The 18,946-nt window shown below is 37.0% G+C and overlaps 1 protein-coding gene across 6 annotated transcripts in view; it reads right to left on the bottom strand.

Moving 5' to 3' along the window:
• Nucleotides 1-2,267: 2,267 nt before the first annotated feature.
• The window catches only part of LOC135470513 (cytosolic carboxypeptidase-like protein 5), a 28,969-nt gene continuing 12,290 nt past the window's right edge, over nt 2,268-18,946 (bottom strand). For 2 of the 6 annotated variants that reach the window (XM_064749497.1, XM_064749498.1), the window contains exons 11-17: nt 18,771-18,937; nt 17,725-17,942; nt 16,043-16,392; nt 15,334-15,548; nt 9,735-9,789; nt 5,334-5,421; nt 2,268-3,488 (exon numbers count right to left, since the gene is read on the bottom strand). In XM_064749497.1, coding sequence (XP_064605567.1) covers nt 3,399-3,488; nt 5,334-5,421; nt 9,735-9,789; nt 15,334-15,548; nt 16,043-16,392; nt 17,725-17,942; nt 18,771-18,937 — 1,183 coding nt within the window. In that variant the 3' untranslated portion in view covers nt 2,268-3,398. Of the gene's footprint in view, nt 3,489-5,333; nt 5,422-6,730; nt 6,750-9,461; nt 9,790-15,333; nt 15,549-16,042; nt 16,393-17,724; nt 17,943-18,770; nt 18,938-18,946 lie in introns of those variants that run through there. The other 4 variants (XM_064749500.1, XM_064749501.1, XM_064749499.1 and 1 more) reach the window with 4 other exon arrangements.

The following is an 18,946-nucleotide window of genomic DNA, read 5'->3' as shown; positions in this document are numbered from 1 at the left end:
ATTTCACAAAATTTCCTCAGTTCAGTAAATTGCTTAAGTTGGTTGTTTTATTGCATAAGTCCAACATAATGTATTTCTCAACAACAATGAAGTCAAACACTTCATAAGTATATTGTTAAGCTGCTAAAGCAAAACACCTTTGCTTACGTACACGAACTTAAGAAGTTTGTGAAACAGGGCACACCTTAGCAGTGATCCGATGTAATAAATGTGATATATGCAAAAAATATGTATGCTTGGGGTTTAAAGTTGTACTTAATAATTTTTCAGTCATATGACGAGGAGGAGTCATTTGGTGTGTGCACACATACAGAGTCTTCTTGTGGCAGGGCCCGTCCATGCCGCCGAAGTGTTGCTGCCACTGAATTATCATGCTGAAGACACCTGACATGACCCCCACGCAATCACAATATACTGACACCGAGCCAAGCAGTCAAGTTTAATTGCTCTAGCCTCTTAGTGCTAAGCGTCAAACGAGGCACCAACAAGTAGCATTTTTAAAATCCTTGGTATGACCTGATCTGGGCTTGAATCCAGGTCTCCCGACTTTGAGGCGAACATTCTAACCATAAGGCCACTGCAGCTGTCCTATACAAAAATGCAGTACTTTGCACCGATATAATCAGGATTAACAATAACAAGGATAAAAATAGAAGAAAACAGCAAACTGAATTTGTAGTTTTCTAATAATTTAATCTTTGGTCGAGTAAAAAAAAATATGAAAAAAACAAAGAAAAAAAAACAAAAAACAAAACAAACAAAATATATACCATTACATCACAGCAACATGTTGAGAGAAGGTTGTAACTAAACTTTTATAATACAAACTTTATAAACCATTTATATACATAAATGAGCCTGTTCCACAGCACAATAAACTTGAGACAGATTAACATGTTAACAATCAGAAGTGGTGTCACTTATCACAGTCGGTGAAACTTCAACAACACAAGGAAAAATATATATATATGCATCGTAACACTGCATTAGGGGTAGAAATATTAAATTTTCTAACTGTGGCATGTAATAGGTAATTTTTTTCCCACCTGTCCAAAAGTTTTTACACCAGCACACATTTGTCTCAGAGTAATTAACACCATGCTCCTTTCTCACAATAAAAAGCAGATAAAAATGTGCTCAGCCTTCACAAATTTTTACAAATTACATGCGAAAACATTCACCTGTCTCATGAGGCAGGTAACTTTCCTTTTCACCTGTTATTCAGAAAAATTTCACACACCTTGGTCACCATTTATTATTTCGAAATCTGACGCAATGATATGAAGATACTGTGGGTTCTACTGCCATACATGTAAAGAAAGTAAATCTTCTGTTCCTATCACATAAAGCAAGGTTCTCAAATTATACAAATCTATCCAAAGTAAAAATGGTTCAGTTTTCTCAGATGACCACATCCCAGTTTCTTAAAAAGTATATTAGAAGTGCCAGGTATTTAGTTTAGTCTAGACTCAAGTTCTGCTAGTGGGGTTTTTTTTTTCATCTTTTTTCAGCCATAAAATGAGCTCGAAGGTGAAACTTCCCTATTAAGGCAAATGCCTGAATGGGAAATTTAAGCACAGAACTTCTGTTAACCAAGGACTATAGGTAACCAGATTCTCTACCTTCTTCTTTGTCAAAAAGAAATCAAATACTCACAATGTTGTACGGGTTATTATCACGAGCTTTCCCTGGTACAAACTAATACAAACACCTATGAAAATATAATTTGAATTCCAGTTCTAATATTAAAGGTTATATACAGCCTGATAACTGCTTCCCCATTCCGCTACCATAAATGTATAGACACAATAGTGTCGGGGCTTTTAGTGGTTGTCACTGAGGGAAATATCAGACATATACACATACATAATGTACAGTGCTAGGTCATCAGGTATGGGACAATATCACATCTATGCTATGGCAGTGTGTCATTTCTTCAGTCGACAATAGTCTAGCAATATACTTCTAGTACACAATCCAGTGCTTTAAACTGCATGTACGACAGCTTACACTATAGTTACCTACGTCAAGTAAAATGATAGGGTAAGAAAATATTTCTATCAAACATACTTATGAGACAACATTATGTCTGTTTTTGTGCGTGGCAGTAATGTTAAACTCTGATTTGCTCACTTCAGCTGATGTATACTTACAGGAATAGATCTATGGCATTCACACATTAATACTGTACATGGTGTACTTTACAAACATAATACTCATCAGATATCTCATTAAAAGATATCCTTTCTGTTTGATATGACGTCAAATTTGCTATGTATGACAGTCGTTCAGGACTGTAACCGATTCCAATAAAATTCAAAATACATGTAGAATGAATGAATGAATGATTATGGCTTAACGTCACATAGGCAATATTTCAACCATACTATGGTGAAAACTCAAAATAGAAGACTCTTTTTTCTTCATAAACATGGGTGGGTTCTATAGAAACTTGTCGATGTCAAGTATGGAACAAAACCTCTGAGTGAGAATAAGGAAAATGGACCATGGGACAAATTTCACAAAGTGCACCAATTCTTGTTACTTTCAACCAGTTACAATGTCATATATATCAGTTTACTGTAGGTGTTCAATACAGTAAATGGCCTCAAATTTCGTCCATGACCAAGTTGAACATTTTGCCTGATTCTACCAGTTTTATTCATCTTAACAGGAAGGTATCCAACTGAATATTAAATTGTGAGTTTCATCACCAAACGAAGTATTTTCTGACATTTACATGTTTTGCACTTTACTCGGCAAAGTTTTCAGTCATTTAATATTCTGTGCACAAACTGTTACACTCACAGTGATACCCATCTGTGAGACCCATGTCAATATTATCTATGAAATATTAAAAAAAAATCCCCCCAAAAAATTAAAAATTATCCCCTAACATAAATTTAAAAATACTGTAATCAAACAAAATACTTTCTGGAGTTATTGTGAAAATATATGTACAGACTGCAGATGACTGATTGGTGAGGTAAGCACCTAAACTGGGATAAGTAGACTAAAAACAATAAAATATATACACAGCCATCTCTTCACTTAACACCTGACAACAAACACTGGTGTGGACAGTGTTTCTATGCACATACGCATCTACATCTGTTATCCTTTATAAAACAAGGACAATCAAAATACTAGCCATCTTATAACATCAATTTTATAAAATTATAAATTATGATATACTGAACATTCTGATAAAACTTTACCTTTCACAAGAAATGTCGGACTATGTTTAATACTATTTTAATAAATTTTACATATTCTGAATCACGCCGTCTTAAAAAATATACTAATACGTCTATAAAACTGGGATCATACTGATTTAGTGACAAAAATACTTGTCAAGTGTTAAACTGATATGTGTAGAGTATCAGAGTATCAGAGTATCAAGGGTCCATCCAGTACATGCTAAACCGGCTGGCCAGTGGCACGGTCCTATGTCGGAATGCTGGAGAATCAGTCAAACCGGGCTCAGTCTGCAAAACAAAGCACAAACATTTATACCTGTAATACATGTGATTAATGAATTCATAGTTTTGCAGTCAACCTGTGGCTTCTCTGAGGAAATCATCAGCAATCTCTGGGATTAGGTCAGGAGACTACTGGAGGTGAAATCAGAGCAAATTAAACCCAGGTGAGATTTTAGAATTAGATTTGACCAATAAGCCAAAAATAAAAAAGAAGCTTTTAGTCATGAAACTGTCTGGAAAAGTGATAGGAATGTCTCTAGCCATTTGATATGATAGTTTCAGTGCTTCGTAGTGCATACAACTATTTTATCATCTTCTGCTTCCACAAAACTACGAAACTACCCAAAACTATGATGAATTGTTTTCGTGTTACTTCAGTAATGGCCTGAGGGTAACAGTACTGACCCGAGTCTGACAGTGAATTTGGCGCCTACTGAGGTAATGCGAAAACGCATGACTGAGAATATTTTTAATAGCAATAAATGACTGTCCATTATGGTCCGAGTATTGTGTTAAAATTGCTACCTGTCTGCTACATGCATAACACTGATATGTCTCCACCACTTGGTCTCCGAGTGCGATCTGAACATGACAAAGGAGTGTAATCTGAACATGATTTGAGGAAAGTAATGTGAACAAGGTAAGGGAGTGTAATCCCAACATGATGAGGGAGTGTAATCTGAACATGATTTAGTGAAAGTAATCTGAACAAGGTGAGGGAGTGTAATATGAACATGAAAGTAGAGTGTAATCTGAACAAGATTTGGAGAAGGTAATCCATACAAGGTAAGGGAGTGTAATCTGAACATGATGAGGGAGTGTAATCTGAACATGATTTAGTGAAAGTCATCTGAACAAGGTGAGGGAGTGTAATCTGAACATGATGAGGGAGTGTAATCTGAACATGATGAGGGAGTGTAATCTGAACATGATTTAGTGAAAGTCATCTGAACAAGGTGAGGGAGTGTAATCTGAACATGATGAGGGAGTGTAATCTGAACATGATGAGGGAGTGTAATCTGAACATGATTGAGGAAAGTAATCTGAACAAGGTAAGGGAGTGTAATCCCAACATGATGAGGGAGTGTAATCTGAACATGATTTAGTGAAAGTAATCTGAACAAGGTAAGGGAGTGTAATATGAACATGAAAGTAGAGTGTAATCTGAACAAGATTTGGAGAAGGTAATCCATACAAGGTAAGGGAGTGTAATCTGAACATGATTTAGTGAAAGTAATCTGAACAAGGTAAGGGAGTGTAATCTGAACATGAAAGTAGAGTGTAATCTGAACAAGATTTGGAGAAGGTAATCCATACAAGGTAAGGGAGTGTAATCCCAACATGATTGAGGAAAGTAATCTGAACAAGGTAAGGGAGTGTAATCCCAACATGATGAGGGAGTGTAATCTGAACATGATTTAGTGAAAGTAATCTGAACAAGGTAAGGGAGTGTAATCTGAACATGAAAGTAGAGTTTAATCTGAACATGATTTGGGGAAAGTAATCTAAACAAGGTATGAGAGGGTAATCCGACCATGACATGGGAGAGTATTCCAAATATGATAAGGGAGTGTAATCCGAACATCGTGAACACAATGGGGGAGTGTATTCTGAACATGACCGGGGAGAGTAATGTGAACATCACTGGGGGCCTCACTGGCTCAGACAGTTAAAGCACTGGGTTGCCAATGAGGCTATGTGTTCAAATTCAGCTTAGGAGATGTGTCTGATACTTGGAGAAGATTTACCCTAGGCACTCCTTAGCCCAGAAACCTGGCCACCATCATAAAAATTAAAATGGTGTTTATAGTGCTAACATGAGAGTTGTTCAGGACAGACTAGCAGTTGTACCTTATGTGCACCATCCTGCAGTCCGCACTCCTCTCGTCTGGACTTAGTTGGGAAGGGAAGAAAGAGATCGGAGGAGCTGATGAGGTGTCTGAAGTAAAGATAAAAAACAAGATTATATTATATTATATTGTGTTCAATTTATAGTGAACCGGGAAGATAAAATTATTGAGGCATATAGAGAGCTGTAAATCTATGTTCCAAAAAAAAAAAAAAAAAAAAAAAAAAAAACCAGAAGAAGAAAGTTTTTATTACCAAACCCATTTACTACACATTTAATGTCTGGAAATGGTAACAAGACAGAAGGAAAGATGCACAACTGATTCAATTCATGTTTGTTATTCTAAATAATTTGTTTGTTATTTAATACAAAGCTACAACGAAAGGTCAACATGGTCAGCGCAGTTTTATCTGACATTGTGTCATGGCAATGTGTAATATTTCCCTCTAATATAACTGTACACTGAATGATCAAACCTGCTGGTGCAAAGCAGGTGAGGTGCAATGTTACATTGACACTGCACTTTGAGGACAGCTTACACTACTTCAACTGCCAATTTGGAGAAGAATAAGCAACATAAAGCACTAAGAATGCACTGCAACAAATACACAGCAAACAGAGAAAGTAAATCTTTGTAATAAGAAAAGATCTCTCCTGTAATTCTTAAATTTTACAGAACAGAACAGAACATAGCTTCTACATACTTGTAGTTGGTAGAATCATCACTATATAAATAACAGTTACACGCTGTGCAACATTCTAATGTTAATTTGAGACAACTTTAAGACATCCCAGAATTCCAGGCAAATGGTAGGTCCACTCTGTTGGGAATACACTCTGATAAGCACCGGAAACACTCAGTTTTCAACTTCAAGTTATAATACAATGCAGTTAACTGGTTATCAAGCTAATGAAACAAAAACAAATCAAGGAAGCCACATACATGTATGCATGTATCTCAAATCCTAAAATAATAAACAGAATGCAGCCACACACTGATGCGAAGCAAAGGTCAGATCTTGATCTGTGATTATAAGATGTTGAGTCTTTCTGTCTGTGTTTCATTCTGTCCATTAATCTAATACCTGACAATCCTATCTTTAACACGGGCCTCCTATCTTTTACTAAGGGCCATTCATTCAATTAGGGGCCTGGGTGTAAGATGACGTGAAATCATAAATGGGGCATGTGACAATGTGAATTTGTGTTTGTTTACATTAGAAGACACAGTTACAGGGCATTTTCACTACTACTGAACAGTTATTGGTTAGAAAGTTACTGTGACCAGCTGATTTATATGTAAAACTAATGAATGTATTACTGAGTCCAGTTTGGATATCTGGTGTAATATGCTATTCAAACCAAACCAAACCAAAGGATAGAAAGCTTGTTAACATACCACAGGCAAGTGGATAATCCTGATGTTATAAAAGGAGACATACACCATATTACCAAAGGCTAAACACACACATAACATTACCATGGATTTTATATGCTCCATGAACATCTTATTGCAAAAAACAGGATGGTTCATTTCATCAAGAAAACAAGAAGAAGAAAAAAAGCCATAAATTTACAAATCATGGCACAGCATATCAAAGGTAAAGTCAGCTATATTGTTATAAACACTGTTGAGAGTCTTATTTCATCATGTCAGTATTTATCACAGGATAAACTCTTCACGAAGCAGCCAACTGGCATGACAAAATACACAAATATGTACAAATTCTCATTTCTGATGCACTAGATTTAAGACATCAAAATGCTTGGTCAAATATTGGAACAAATAACAGAACAGAACAAAAAGTTAAAACCTGTTGGTGACACCAGATATCACCGATGTCCACAGCCAACATTCTCTTGTGACCTGGTGTCATTGCTAAATGAGAGTCCGCTCCCTATTTCATGATCTATTTGTCATTCTGACTTTTTATGTACGTACAAATGTAGTGGAACTTTTTTATTACACAAAAGATGGCTTGCAGCAACTTGCGGATGGTCATTAGTTTAATCCCAAACTTCCACCACAATGCTGGCCACCCTGGTATAAGTGAAATATTTTTGAGTACGGCGTGAAACACCAATCAAATAAAATAAATAAGTTACACAAAAGAATGGAAGGTACATGCACACTGCTACAATCTGCAATACACCAGTTCATCATTTATAATGTGTGCATTTGCATTATTTTTAAAGACTTCCTTGTTTAAATCCCTTTTTTCCACCAATACACAAAGCAAGATGAAAAGTCAGCAAAATATTTTTGTTATATATATACAATGTAATAGCAAACGAAAGACCAGTTTTACAATGCATACTTAGTGCTATTAGTAACCTTCAGCTAAGTGCACTTCATATATCTAAAACAGAAGTTATGGTAGTTAAGGGCTTATTAATAGCTATTAAGGTGTACTTCATGAAACCCAGGCCTGTTTTTATAGCGTGTGCGTAAATGGAGTTCATTATATAACACAAATACTGTACAAAGAAGTAATGTGTAATATTTAGCAAGGTTTTCAGAAATAAAAGGACTGACTGCACCCCTATGTTAAAGGAGAAAAAAAATTAAATATCAATCAAATACCACTGAAAAGAGTATGCATTTCTTCGCAGGTGCATGCCATAAACAATTCTAATATGTACCTCAAGCTGATATATTATATATAAAGTCAGCCCCAAAATCTGCTGTGGGCGTCTCCATTTTGCCTAAGAACTAGTCCTGAAGTTTTCTGTGTTAGGAGGAGAATTGCCATCGGAAACTGCCGAAGTGCAGTTCGTACATTTCTGGTAGAACTCTTCTTCCCAGAAGGTAGCAAACAGTACAATTCGTTTTCTGCATGATGATCGGGAAACTGGAATGTTGGACGTAGGTTCCGAGTTTACACGAACAAGCCGGCAGTTTTGACGACTCTCACCGGCTGGGAGGCAACACATCCCCAACATAAATTTTTATGTTAAACAGGATGTTGAAGATAGAAGATGCCATGGACTCAGCAATTTATGCCAGCTTTGTCGTTTTCAGGCTTTAGGTGTATGGGGAGGAAACATGGCAAAATTATGCAGCAGGCAGCACCAGATAGAAAAAAATGTGCTGTTTTCAGCACAGTGTCATGTTTTTAAGTTTTCTTCTCCTTTAAAAGCTATCATATAATGATGAGTATATATACACCTGCTGGATATAAACAGTCCTCAGTACATACATAAAGCAGGGAAAAACTGAACTCAATCTTCAGTTTGACTAGGCAGAAGTTGAGAACGAATTTTAAGAGCCATAAAGAATGACTTTCAGTACTGCATGGTTTAACCTATACATCTTACCCCATACATAACATTTTCAGTCATATTCACGAGTTTTGAAAATAAGGGTCAGTGCACATGTACTTTCTTGAAAAAAAAAAATTAGCCAATTTCCTATTTGAGCATAGACAACTACTACGTCTACTGTGATGCTATTTTCTTAAACAGACAAAATTTTTTTACCAATGATCATAACTTTAAGCTTTGGGCAACTCCACCTTTTCAGATCTCATGGATTTTACAAAAACTAAGGCCATGTCTTAAAATATCTTCCTCTTTTACTATATTCATGAATGATGACTTTAATATTTAAATTACGCTTTCAATCCATCATCCAAAACAATAAATTTAACATTTTCCCTCATAATTATTGAAACCAAATGTTTGGTACTTTGGTCACAACACATGGCCATTACCTGGTCAGTGGCTGTTAATTAAACAGCTGCAGTTCAGTTTCCCTAATGATCTATTAAAATATGAAAGACAAAGCCTGGTTTTGCCCAACAAACATAATTTCTAAGTATGGATAAATGTGCGATAATGGGCTTTGTATTCATAGTATACTGTGATGTCAGCGGACAAAAATACTCAATTACAGCTTATTCTCCAGAGGGGGAAACCCACGACCATCCACAGGTTGCTGACAGGCTTTCCCATATATGGCTAGAGAGGAAGCCAGTATAAGCTAGACTTGAACTCACAGTGACTGCATTGGTGAGAGGCTTCTGGGCCAATGCGCCATGCTGGCACACAAACCACCTCAGCCATGGAGGTCCCAGAAACCTAATGCACCTCAGCTCCAAACACAGTGCCATTTTACACATCATGGTAACCATTCAGTCCTTCCATGTTTATACGTATATGTAGATACTGCTGTCTGGAAGACCTCAAATTTCCTAAGCGAATTGTCAAGCTCTGAATTTGAACCAGTGACAGTCTTTGACTCCCAACTAAGACTGCTGGACACTACAAATACATTCAGATGGTCCTTTTTAACCTGATGCAACACACGATTTAATGCGTTATTATAATCAATAAGCTGGTACAAAATGCCAAGAGTTTTTTTGGATTATGCACATGCTATAAAGGAAGGTGAGAATATTTACCTTGCGGAGAGCACCAGCCCTGAACCTTGTAGAACGGTCTCTGGCAGTGGTTGTACTGTATACGAGCACAAAACACAGCATGAATCACAATGACCACTCATACCAGCCATACAGTTCCACCATAGATGGAGTATTGTGGCTCTCCTACTTTATACACTGATGGACGGAGAGCTACAGAGTGAAAGCTATTGACATTGGGAGGATGTAGCCAAATCTAAAACATGCAATATTGTGGGATTTATTTATTTATTTGATGGGTGTTTTACGCCGTACTCAAGAATATTTCACTTATACGACGACGGCCAGCATTATGGTGAGTGGAAACCGGGCAGAGCCTGGGGGAAACCCACAACCATCCGCAGGTTGCTGGAAGACCTTCCCAAGTACGGCCGGAGAAGAAGCCAGCATGAGGTGGGCTTGAACTCACAGCGACTACATTGGTGAGACTCCTGGGTCATTACACTGCGCTAGCGCGCTAACCAAGTGAGCCACGGAGGCCCCGCAATATGGTGGGAGAGGCATGGAGCAGAAATATTAGCAGTATCTGGAAGCTGTGGTGAATAAACTACATCTACATGTATAGTGTATACACGTACCTTGCAAAGTGGTGCAAGACATAACATGTAGCTATATTGAAAACAATTTCCTGTAATGATTAGCCAAGGAGCTGTGTCTAAACAACTAAGTTACCTGTCCTTCTTTTGTTAGCCTTCACTCTGTAGCTCTCTGTCCATCAGCCCATAAAATAGGAGAGCTGCAGTACTGTATCCAGTTTTCATCCCATCTCTCCATGTACACCATTACAAACATTTCTTATGTTATAAAATCTCTTGAGGAGTTTTTCATAAAGTCTACTTTCACTTCAAAGATTTCTACTGTTGTCAATTTTTATCTACAATTAAGCCATGAAAGTTTATATGCCTGCAGTTAATGTCTTATGAGTTCAGATTCTCAATAATGCAAACTTCAGAGGCTATAATATTGCAATCCAATATTAGAGCTGATATCTGTGGCTGTTCAAGCAAAGCATTATCTTATAGTAAGCTGATTACAAGAAAGAATATCAGATGCACTGTGCATACATGATGACCTAACAGACTCCTTTACAGAAGTCTGTTTAAAAGCTGATCGTTAGTCTCCATTGCAAATATTACAATATAGCAAGCATCCGCTTTGTGTTGAGTACTTTTCATAGGCAATTTGATTTGTCTGAGATTTGCCTGTCAAAGTGGTTTACTTTGGGAGATACTTGATTCAGGCTGAGTTTGCCAAGTGTGTCAAGTTTGTCATTTGACTGCATGTATTTGTAACCAAATGTAGTTGGCCATCAGACTGTGCTTCATTTTTGGAATACATCTATCAGACAACAAATATTCACTGTAGCACGAAAAATTTCAGAGAAGACAGCTATAGGCACGTAATTTTAATACTATAGAAGAGCCCAGCCAACACACAAATAAGGTAAGATGACAAAAGCAAGTAGAGGCAAGTACACCTACTAGTACATACAGGTAAAGCTCTTGCTATAATACTAGGTTTAATAGAGTAACTGCAACATCCTTGTAAAACGATACAGGCACATGGTAAGCAGAGTGTAACAGATGACCTTGGTTATCAATAAAATCAGTGATCGTGTTACACCTGTATAAAAATGGCAGGTTGATATCTACACATACCTTCGGCATGATTTCGAAAGGGACATAACTTTAGACTAGTCCTGTGAGCAGTCAGGATATAAATAGCTACAGTCCACAACAGAACAAAAAACTGCCATCATTTTTTTGAAAATTGATGAAATGGCCCAAAACTTAACCTTGGACTGTAACGTATATTGGTGAAGCCATGTATCAAGTTTCAATTTAAAATAATCCACTTCTTTTTAAAAAAAGCCGTGAAAACTGCCAGTCCACAACAAAAACTCTTCCAACGGGACAAAAATGGTCATAATTTTGTCAAAAACGGACCAAAAGTCAAACATGGTTTGTAATTTGGCACTTAGAAACCTATTTCAATTTAACATGATGAACCATGTTGAAGAAAAATTCAGAGAGCTGTCAAACCGGAAAAAAACAGGACAAAGAAAAGTCATATGTTTGTGAAAAACAAATGAAGGCTGACTGTAGCAACATGCACTCACAGAAAGCTATAGGTATATGTCTGCAGCATAACTTCATGCCCTTCAATAGCTATGATCTATCATGACTGCAACTGTGCATGCATTTTAACCGGACAATCGTGCATACTACTTTCCAATCATACAAACAGAAAATGATACTGGAAAAATGAATAAATGCTCTAGATATACTTTAATTGCTATATATTCTCAATCATCCAGAACTGATCCCACAATACTTATAAGTAACAAGAAAGCTGTCACAGTCACAATACCATGGATAAAACATAGTTTTCTACAGCATCTGAATACAGAAATGAAATCAACCAAAAAACCAGTCCAAAAATAACCATTGAGGCAATGTGACCATTGTCTGCTCACCTCATGCATCTTGTCACAGAATTTTGCAAAAAGTTATACTGTTTAGTATAAAGTTCAAAATACAAGCAGTGTTTGTATATATATATATATATATATATATATATATATATGCACTGTACATTAAAATAATGGCTAAATGGTTAAATTATCTAAATTTGCAAATTAGCTCACATTTAATTCTACATACTGATCCCATGTACATGCACTATTACCATAATTCTTCCAAAATTTCGCACAGGATTTGAGGCTTTACCACAGGTGGGTTGGGTGTGAGGAGGCAGGGTGGGGTGGTGTCCCTGTGAGTGTTGAGGGGGCCACAGGGCTTTAATGACAGCTAAACACCTCCCGTACACTTAACAGATTAGATAACTTGCAGCCCTCTACAGTGGAAACACCCAATAAAAGGTCAATCTTTAGCAATAACAACGGACCGTTGAGGCCTGATAAACGTGAGAATACCTGCCAAAACCAATCAAAAATTTTATGTTGTCAGAACTGCACCAGAATAAAAGTATTTTCCTCTTGACTAAAAAAACAAGACTCGGTTTGTGTTGATACAGTTAGAATACAGTTAGACCATTCCTGATCTGTCATTATAACCGTCAAGCCACCATGCAACCATTTTGCTTGATAGTCACACAATCTGGATGGAGTGAATCATCGAAATTTGCATTCAAACTTGTCAGTAAGTTTTTATTCATGTGACGGATTAAATCAGGAACAAAAGTCATCTTTGTACCTTGTTTCTTTTATCAGATGCCTCAGTGTCATTGATAAGCTGTTCATGTAATTAAAGATACTGAATATCAATAAGTTCATTTTGATAGAATATCCTCTACTTGTCAAGAATTGCTTATACACTCTATGTATGTACACACTTCAGTTACCTTGAACAAGTTTAAGCCATTGGCTTGTGAGACCTGAATTTCCAAAAACTTCTTTTCATGACAATTACACATGCATTAATACACAAAATCTAGCAGCTTAACATATTTGAAAGCAAATGGCTGAAAACTCACTTTATCACTTAGATAAATAATCAAGGGTCAGTGTACTTGATATCAACCATCACCATGTTCAAGGGACATAATCTGTAGGTGAAATGAATGAGTGTTTGTATCTTACCCTTACAACAGAAATATCACTGTAGTCAGTGTCATATATCTTGACATGGAAAATATTGGTCAAATCACCAGTAGAGAGTCCGAAATTCTAGAAGAATTATGGCATTCATAAAGTACAAATAGATCATGCATTTTAATAGTATAGAAAATCCCTCACACACGTATACATGTACATGCACTGTTATTGGTTTACTTTTTTTTTTCCTTCATAAAAGTTTAGGAAATGTACCATTTGTACATGTATATTGTACACAACTTCATGCGCATTACAAATAATCATTTGTCTGACTGGAACTGAGCACCTTGCTCAGGTATTTTTCACTTATGGCAACCAGGTTTATAGGTTGAGGAAACAGGCCCTGGGATAACAAAGCCATCTTAGACCTAAGTCACAATTTCAATAATTTAAAAAAAAATAATTAAACAATAATAATTGTTCCTTTCCCTTATTTTAGCTGACTTATTTTTCATTAACTTACCCAGAGTTAATGTTGCCGAGAGATATTTTTATAAAGATAAGAAATAACGATTTTAAGCTGATATAAAGTTTTGACTAAGATTGCTTTGAGATCCTGGGGCCAGAAGTGCTGTGATATAAACGGCCTTCACCAAGAAGCTATCACAAAAACTTTTTCATTTAAAGCCATAGCCGAAGCAGGAAGGGCTGGAAATGAGCCTACAGCCTCATAAATCTGGGGTCAAACAACTGTGACGAGAACAATACCTCAGCTGAATAAGCCATCAAAGGGTTATTTTTCTTTAGTATATTTAGTATTAAAGAGACTATTAAATCATTAATCCAAGTTCTCCTAGCATCCTCCTCAAATTATTACATCTACTGTAATTCTTCAACCTTTTCACATGTTTGCAAAATGATTATTCAAGCAAATCTCTGAAGGTATTATTCTGTACTGACTGATAAAGTTATATTTTTTGTGAAGCTCTGGAACTGGCCAATCCAACCAATGTAGTTTTGTCTCCAAAATCAAATTAAAATGTGCATAAATTACACTGAAAGTTGCTCTTTCATGTACAATATGTTGAGGAACTAGGGTACCTTTCCCAAAGTACATGCTCGTATTACCGTCCAAAACAGGTAATAAAGTTCCTAAAATTTATAATACTTTTTCAAACTTTATAATCCTTTTCCAGTTATAAATACTACATGTACGAGTGTGGTATTTTCTGAAAGGCAGTCATTTGAGGTCTTCTTGGCAAGCAGAGAAAAATTTGGTTTGATATGGATTTTTTGTCAAAAAATCACCTCTATAGCCTCTTTAAAATCATAGGATTCAAATGTTACTGAGTTTTGGATCTCTATGAAGGTTCTATAAATGCAAAGAGAGACAATGGCATGAAAGAATCTTAAACTTTACAATTGAAACCAAAGACACCTATGGGCTCTTTCTCATAAGGGTTGTAATGTTACGCCGGTCTAATAACGTTACGCCGGCCTAATAACGTTATGCCGGTCTAATAATGTTACGCCGGCCTAATCACCATGACATCACATACTGACGGCATACGTCGCCTTGGCATTTGCGACCAGCATAACGTTACGACCCCTATGAGAAATGACTCCCTGGGCCCTTTCCACAAAGCGATAATAGTGGAAGTTTACTGCAACTGAAGGCATATGCTGCCATGGTACGTGTACTTACAACCAACTTAGTCTACAGTGTCATTGTGGAACAGGTGGCGCTTTCACAAAACTTTGCAATTATACTTCTCGTAACTTTATATCATAAAAGACGTTCTTTGTGTTAAAGCACCATATGGCAAGGAGATTTACAAGGTTCATTAAGAAAAACAGATTTACAAAGTTTTGTGAAAGGGAGCCCAGGGCCCTAAACTAATTACATGGCAGAAAAATTAAAGAACCAGGAACAAGAGTCTGCTAATTACTCACATTACCTTATTAGTCAAATACACACAACTAGTAAAGACAAACATGTGACGAGCAGACAATGTTCACATTTACCTGGTCCTATTTCATCAGAAGAAGGGGAGGCGAGTGAGGACTTTCTCTTGGACTTTTTTCTCCTCCGGCGAGGTTTTTTCTCTGTTTCACTATCATTGCCACTACCTGTCTTTGAGGAACTTCCTTTCCAGGAGTTGGTTTTGGGACTGTGCGAAACACTGCGCTTCTTCAAGAGTTGGGACAAGCGGCGCGTCTTCCTTCTGGGTGGGTCAGTTCTACACCATCAAATATAACAGTAAAATTAAGTTATTTTAAAACAGATCTTCTGACCCCCAAAATTTCAGGTAAGATGACGGAATGATTCATAATTGGATACATGTTCGTAATTGGATACATGTGCGTATTTTATGAAATCATTTCAGGTAACACTTCTATCATCAAAGTGATTTACAAGCATAAAATTTTTGTACCAACTTTTTCCGTACCTACATGTAGTTTATACTTAAGAAAACTACAGTATACATGTACATATTATTTCCATAAAGCTTTAACTATACAGTACTCTATCATCTATACCTTGTACACAAGAACATCATATACAATGTAAGAATAATTCACAATTACAATATACCTGTTTTGTTTGTTTTCTTTTGTTTTTTTTGTAATACATATAAATAGCTATATGCACAAATCACCAAAATAGCATAGAACACAGTCTTCCTCTGTAGGTTGGGCAAAGTCAGTGAAAGGTAAAGTCAGTGTTTCTTACTTTGGCGGTTCCACGCTTATCTTGCGCTCAGGAGTGGCCTGTAGTTGGGCTGACAGGCTAAGGGTGGCATCAAGCTTGAGGCGCTTCTCCTTACACTGACCATTGGTACAGCCTGGTGGTTCATGGAAGGGCAGTAGGTCTGTGTTGGCAGGTGGAGCTGGATGGTACAGGATCTGAGCATGTTTGTTTGGAGATAACGGTTTGATAGTGTGGTAATGTAATCTCTCTGGGTATCTGTTGATCTGTGAGGATACTCCTTCTAAACAGCAAGTGTCTGCTAACTGAAGGACTGAGCGATTCACTAGGATGGGTATACGGCTGGAGGACTTCTGACGAGTTGAAACTGTCATCTGAAATACACACCAGGTGTTACGTGTCAGTTGTGAAAAAAAACACACATATTATAAGGAGTTCTCTCACACATGTGTAAAAAGAGAATGGTTATCCCATTTCTATTTATTTACTTATTTTTTTTGTGTGTGATTGAATTCACAAAACTTTTAAAGCAGCCACTTTTAGTATGAAGTTGAATTTCAAACTACAGCCCAAAGGTTGTAAAATGGGTCTATTGATCTTCTTCTGTTTTTTATTTTTCTTGTAACTAATGACCAATTGCCTCCTCGTACAATTCATTTGTCTTCTCCACCCACAAAGGGCCTATCCGTTATTCTGTCTGTAATGCAGGATCTGGCCTCACCTCAATATGACAGGATTTTAAGGCAAATTTTTTTCCTGAATTGCTCCAGAACGTCATATTATGATACACTGTAAGATTCTAAATGTCCCCCCCCCCCCCGCAATTTTTTTTGCAACTAAGCTGTTACCATTTCTATTTGTTTGGTTAGTGTGAGCATGAAAATCTTCATTATTTCTATCAAAGCAACATATCACAATAAAAAACATGTTTTGGTCTTTACATTGTACAGTTGTATCTCAAGAGTACAAATATAGCAAGGATACATAAAATACATGTACAATCTGTCAACCTTTTTTTCCATCTTTTTAGGATAATATCCACATGTTCCTCACATACAGCAAACGTAATTAACAGCTCGTTCCACAATTAAACAGATAACTCATTCAATGGACCATGAAAAACTTTGTATAATAAGTTTGTTTTGCATTCACACAATTAGGAAGATCAACTATTGGGCATTAACCTAAGGGGTCAAGCAATGCTACAGATAATTTTCAGAGGTAGTGCGGTACTCCATACTTTTCCAAGAGAGGGAGTACTGGGTAAGCCTACTGGAGCATTTTTATGAAAATACTCAACACTTCACCATTTTAGGTCTCCGGCAATACACCTGGAAAGTGAGAAGTTGACTGTGTGAAGTGGGTTGATAAAATCGAACGACAGACACGTCCATACATGCATAGGTCTACATAGACTTGTACAGAGATTCTTGTAGTTACATACAGGACTACAGGCATATGTATGTACACGTTAGTTGCCCAGAATTACAACTTGTCATAACATTCTAGAATAAATGAATTATTTCATCTCTGCCTCGTGACGAATGAATCGGAATGACGCTCATAGGCCTCCATTTATTTATTACACTTCAACCTGTAAGGCCTGCTGGGTTTATTCCAATAACTCACTCAATGACAACTTTACCTTTCATTCGTTCTGAAAAATGAGTTTCTACCCCTTGTTATACACTTCTGTTATATTCTACCTTTATGGATCGTAGTCTGTCTTCCTCAATGCCATGGGAAGAGGTGTGATACACAGTTTGTTCCGAGGTCATAGAGGTCAGGGCTAAGGGCACTGACGTGTTTATATGCGTCGCTACTGGTGCACTTTTGGTGGCCATTAACGGAGCTTTAGGCTGAACTTTGGCAGCACAGTTGGGCACAGTCATTCTTCTCCGAGTGCTTGCAGTGGGACGATTCACTGTAGGCACATGTAGATGTATTAAAAGCATGTATATGAATGATAAAAGACACAATCATTAAAACAACATCCTTTTGGCACCCTATATCATCCAAGACTTACTTAATATTTCAATCATGTTTAATCACTTAATAGTTGACCATCATTTTGTATGTGAATGATAAACAGACATTAAAACATCATCCTATTGGCATCCTACATCATCCAGATAACACTTTAATCATGTTTTACTTTACACGCTTTCTTAGAAGATTTACAGATTTCTGAGTGAGGTAAAGCACAACACTCCTACAGACTCCTATCCAAGGACATACAACCCACTCCACTAAAATTTTTGAGCACATGAAATTATCACTGTGAGAATGGTAAATAAATAAGTACTCTATAAGTATAGCACACATGAGTGATTATTAGTGAAGCATCATGATAAGACACTCCACTCAGTCACATTATATTGACAGCGGGCCAACCAGTCCTGTTTCCTTGCTCTAACCTCCCAGTGCTGAACACCAACCCAGGCAGTAACAAGTGTCATTTTTTAAAGTAGCATAAAGGAACAAAAATATGTAACATCCTGTGCTTTAGCTTGTAAAAAACCTCCAAAAAAGTCCCATGTTTTTTTTGGGAAAAAAAATGTGAAATAAAATCATGAAAACCACATTTTGGAATCTGCATGAAATGGCCTTTTAGAGGAGTTCTTTCTTTGAAGGTGGTCTTTTCCTTTAAGCTTCTTCTATCACACAGAATGTCTCTCCCACCATGATATAACAGCAATATAGCTGAAGCGATGGCAAACTGTTTATAAATTTAAAATGTCTAAATGCTTACCTTCCCGGACAGGGCCTAGTTCCCTCTGGACAGGGCCTGGTTCCCTCTTGACAGGGCTGTTGGTGAGCGATGCTCTTCTCACTGGGGTACCTTTGGCTGGTGTTGTACTTGAGGAGGGTTGTGAGGAGGGTTTTGACGAGGCTGTCTGCAAATTTGTGTTAGGCAAGCTGAAAAAC

The sequence above is a fragment of the Liolophura sinensis genome, chromosome 7 (assembly GCF_032854445.1).
Source record: "Liolophura sinensis isolate JHLJ2023 chromosome 7, CUHK_Ljap_v2, whole genome shotgun sequence".
In the NCBI taxonomy this organism is placed as follows: Eukaryota; Metazoa; Mollusca; class Polyplacophora; order Chitonida; family Chitonidae; genus Liolophura; species Liolophura sinensis.
This window is presented reverse-complemented; position numbering and strand designations above follow the sequence as displayed.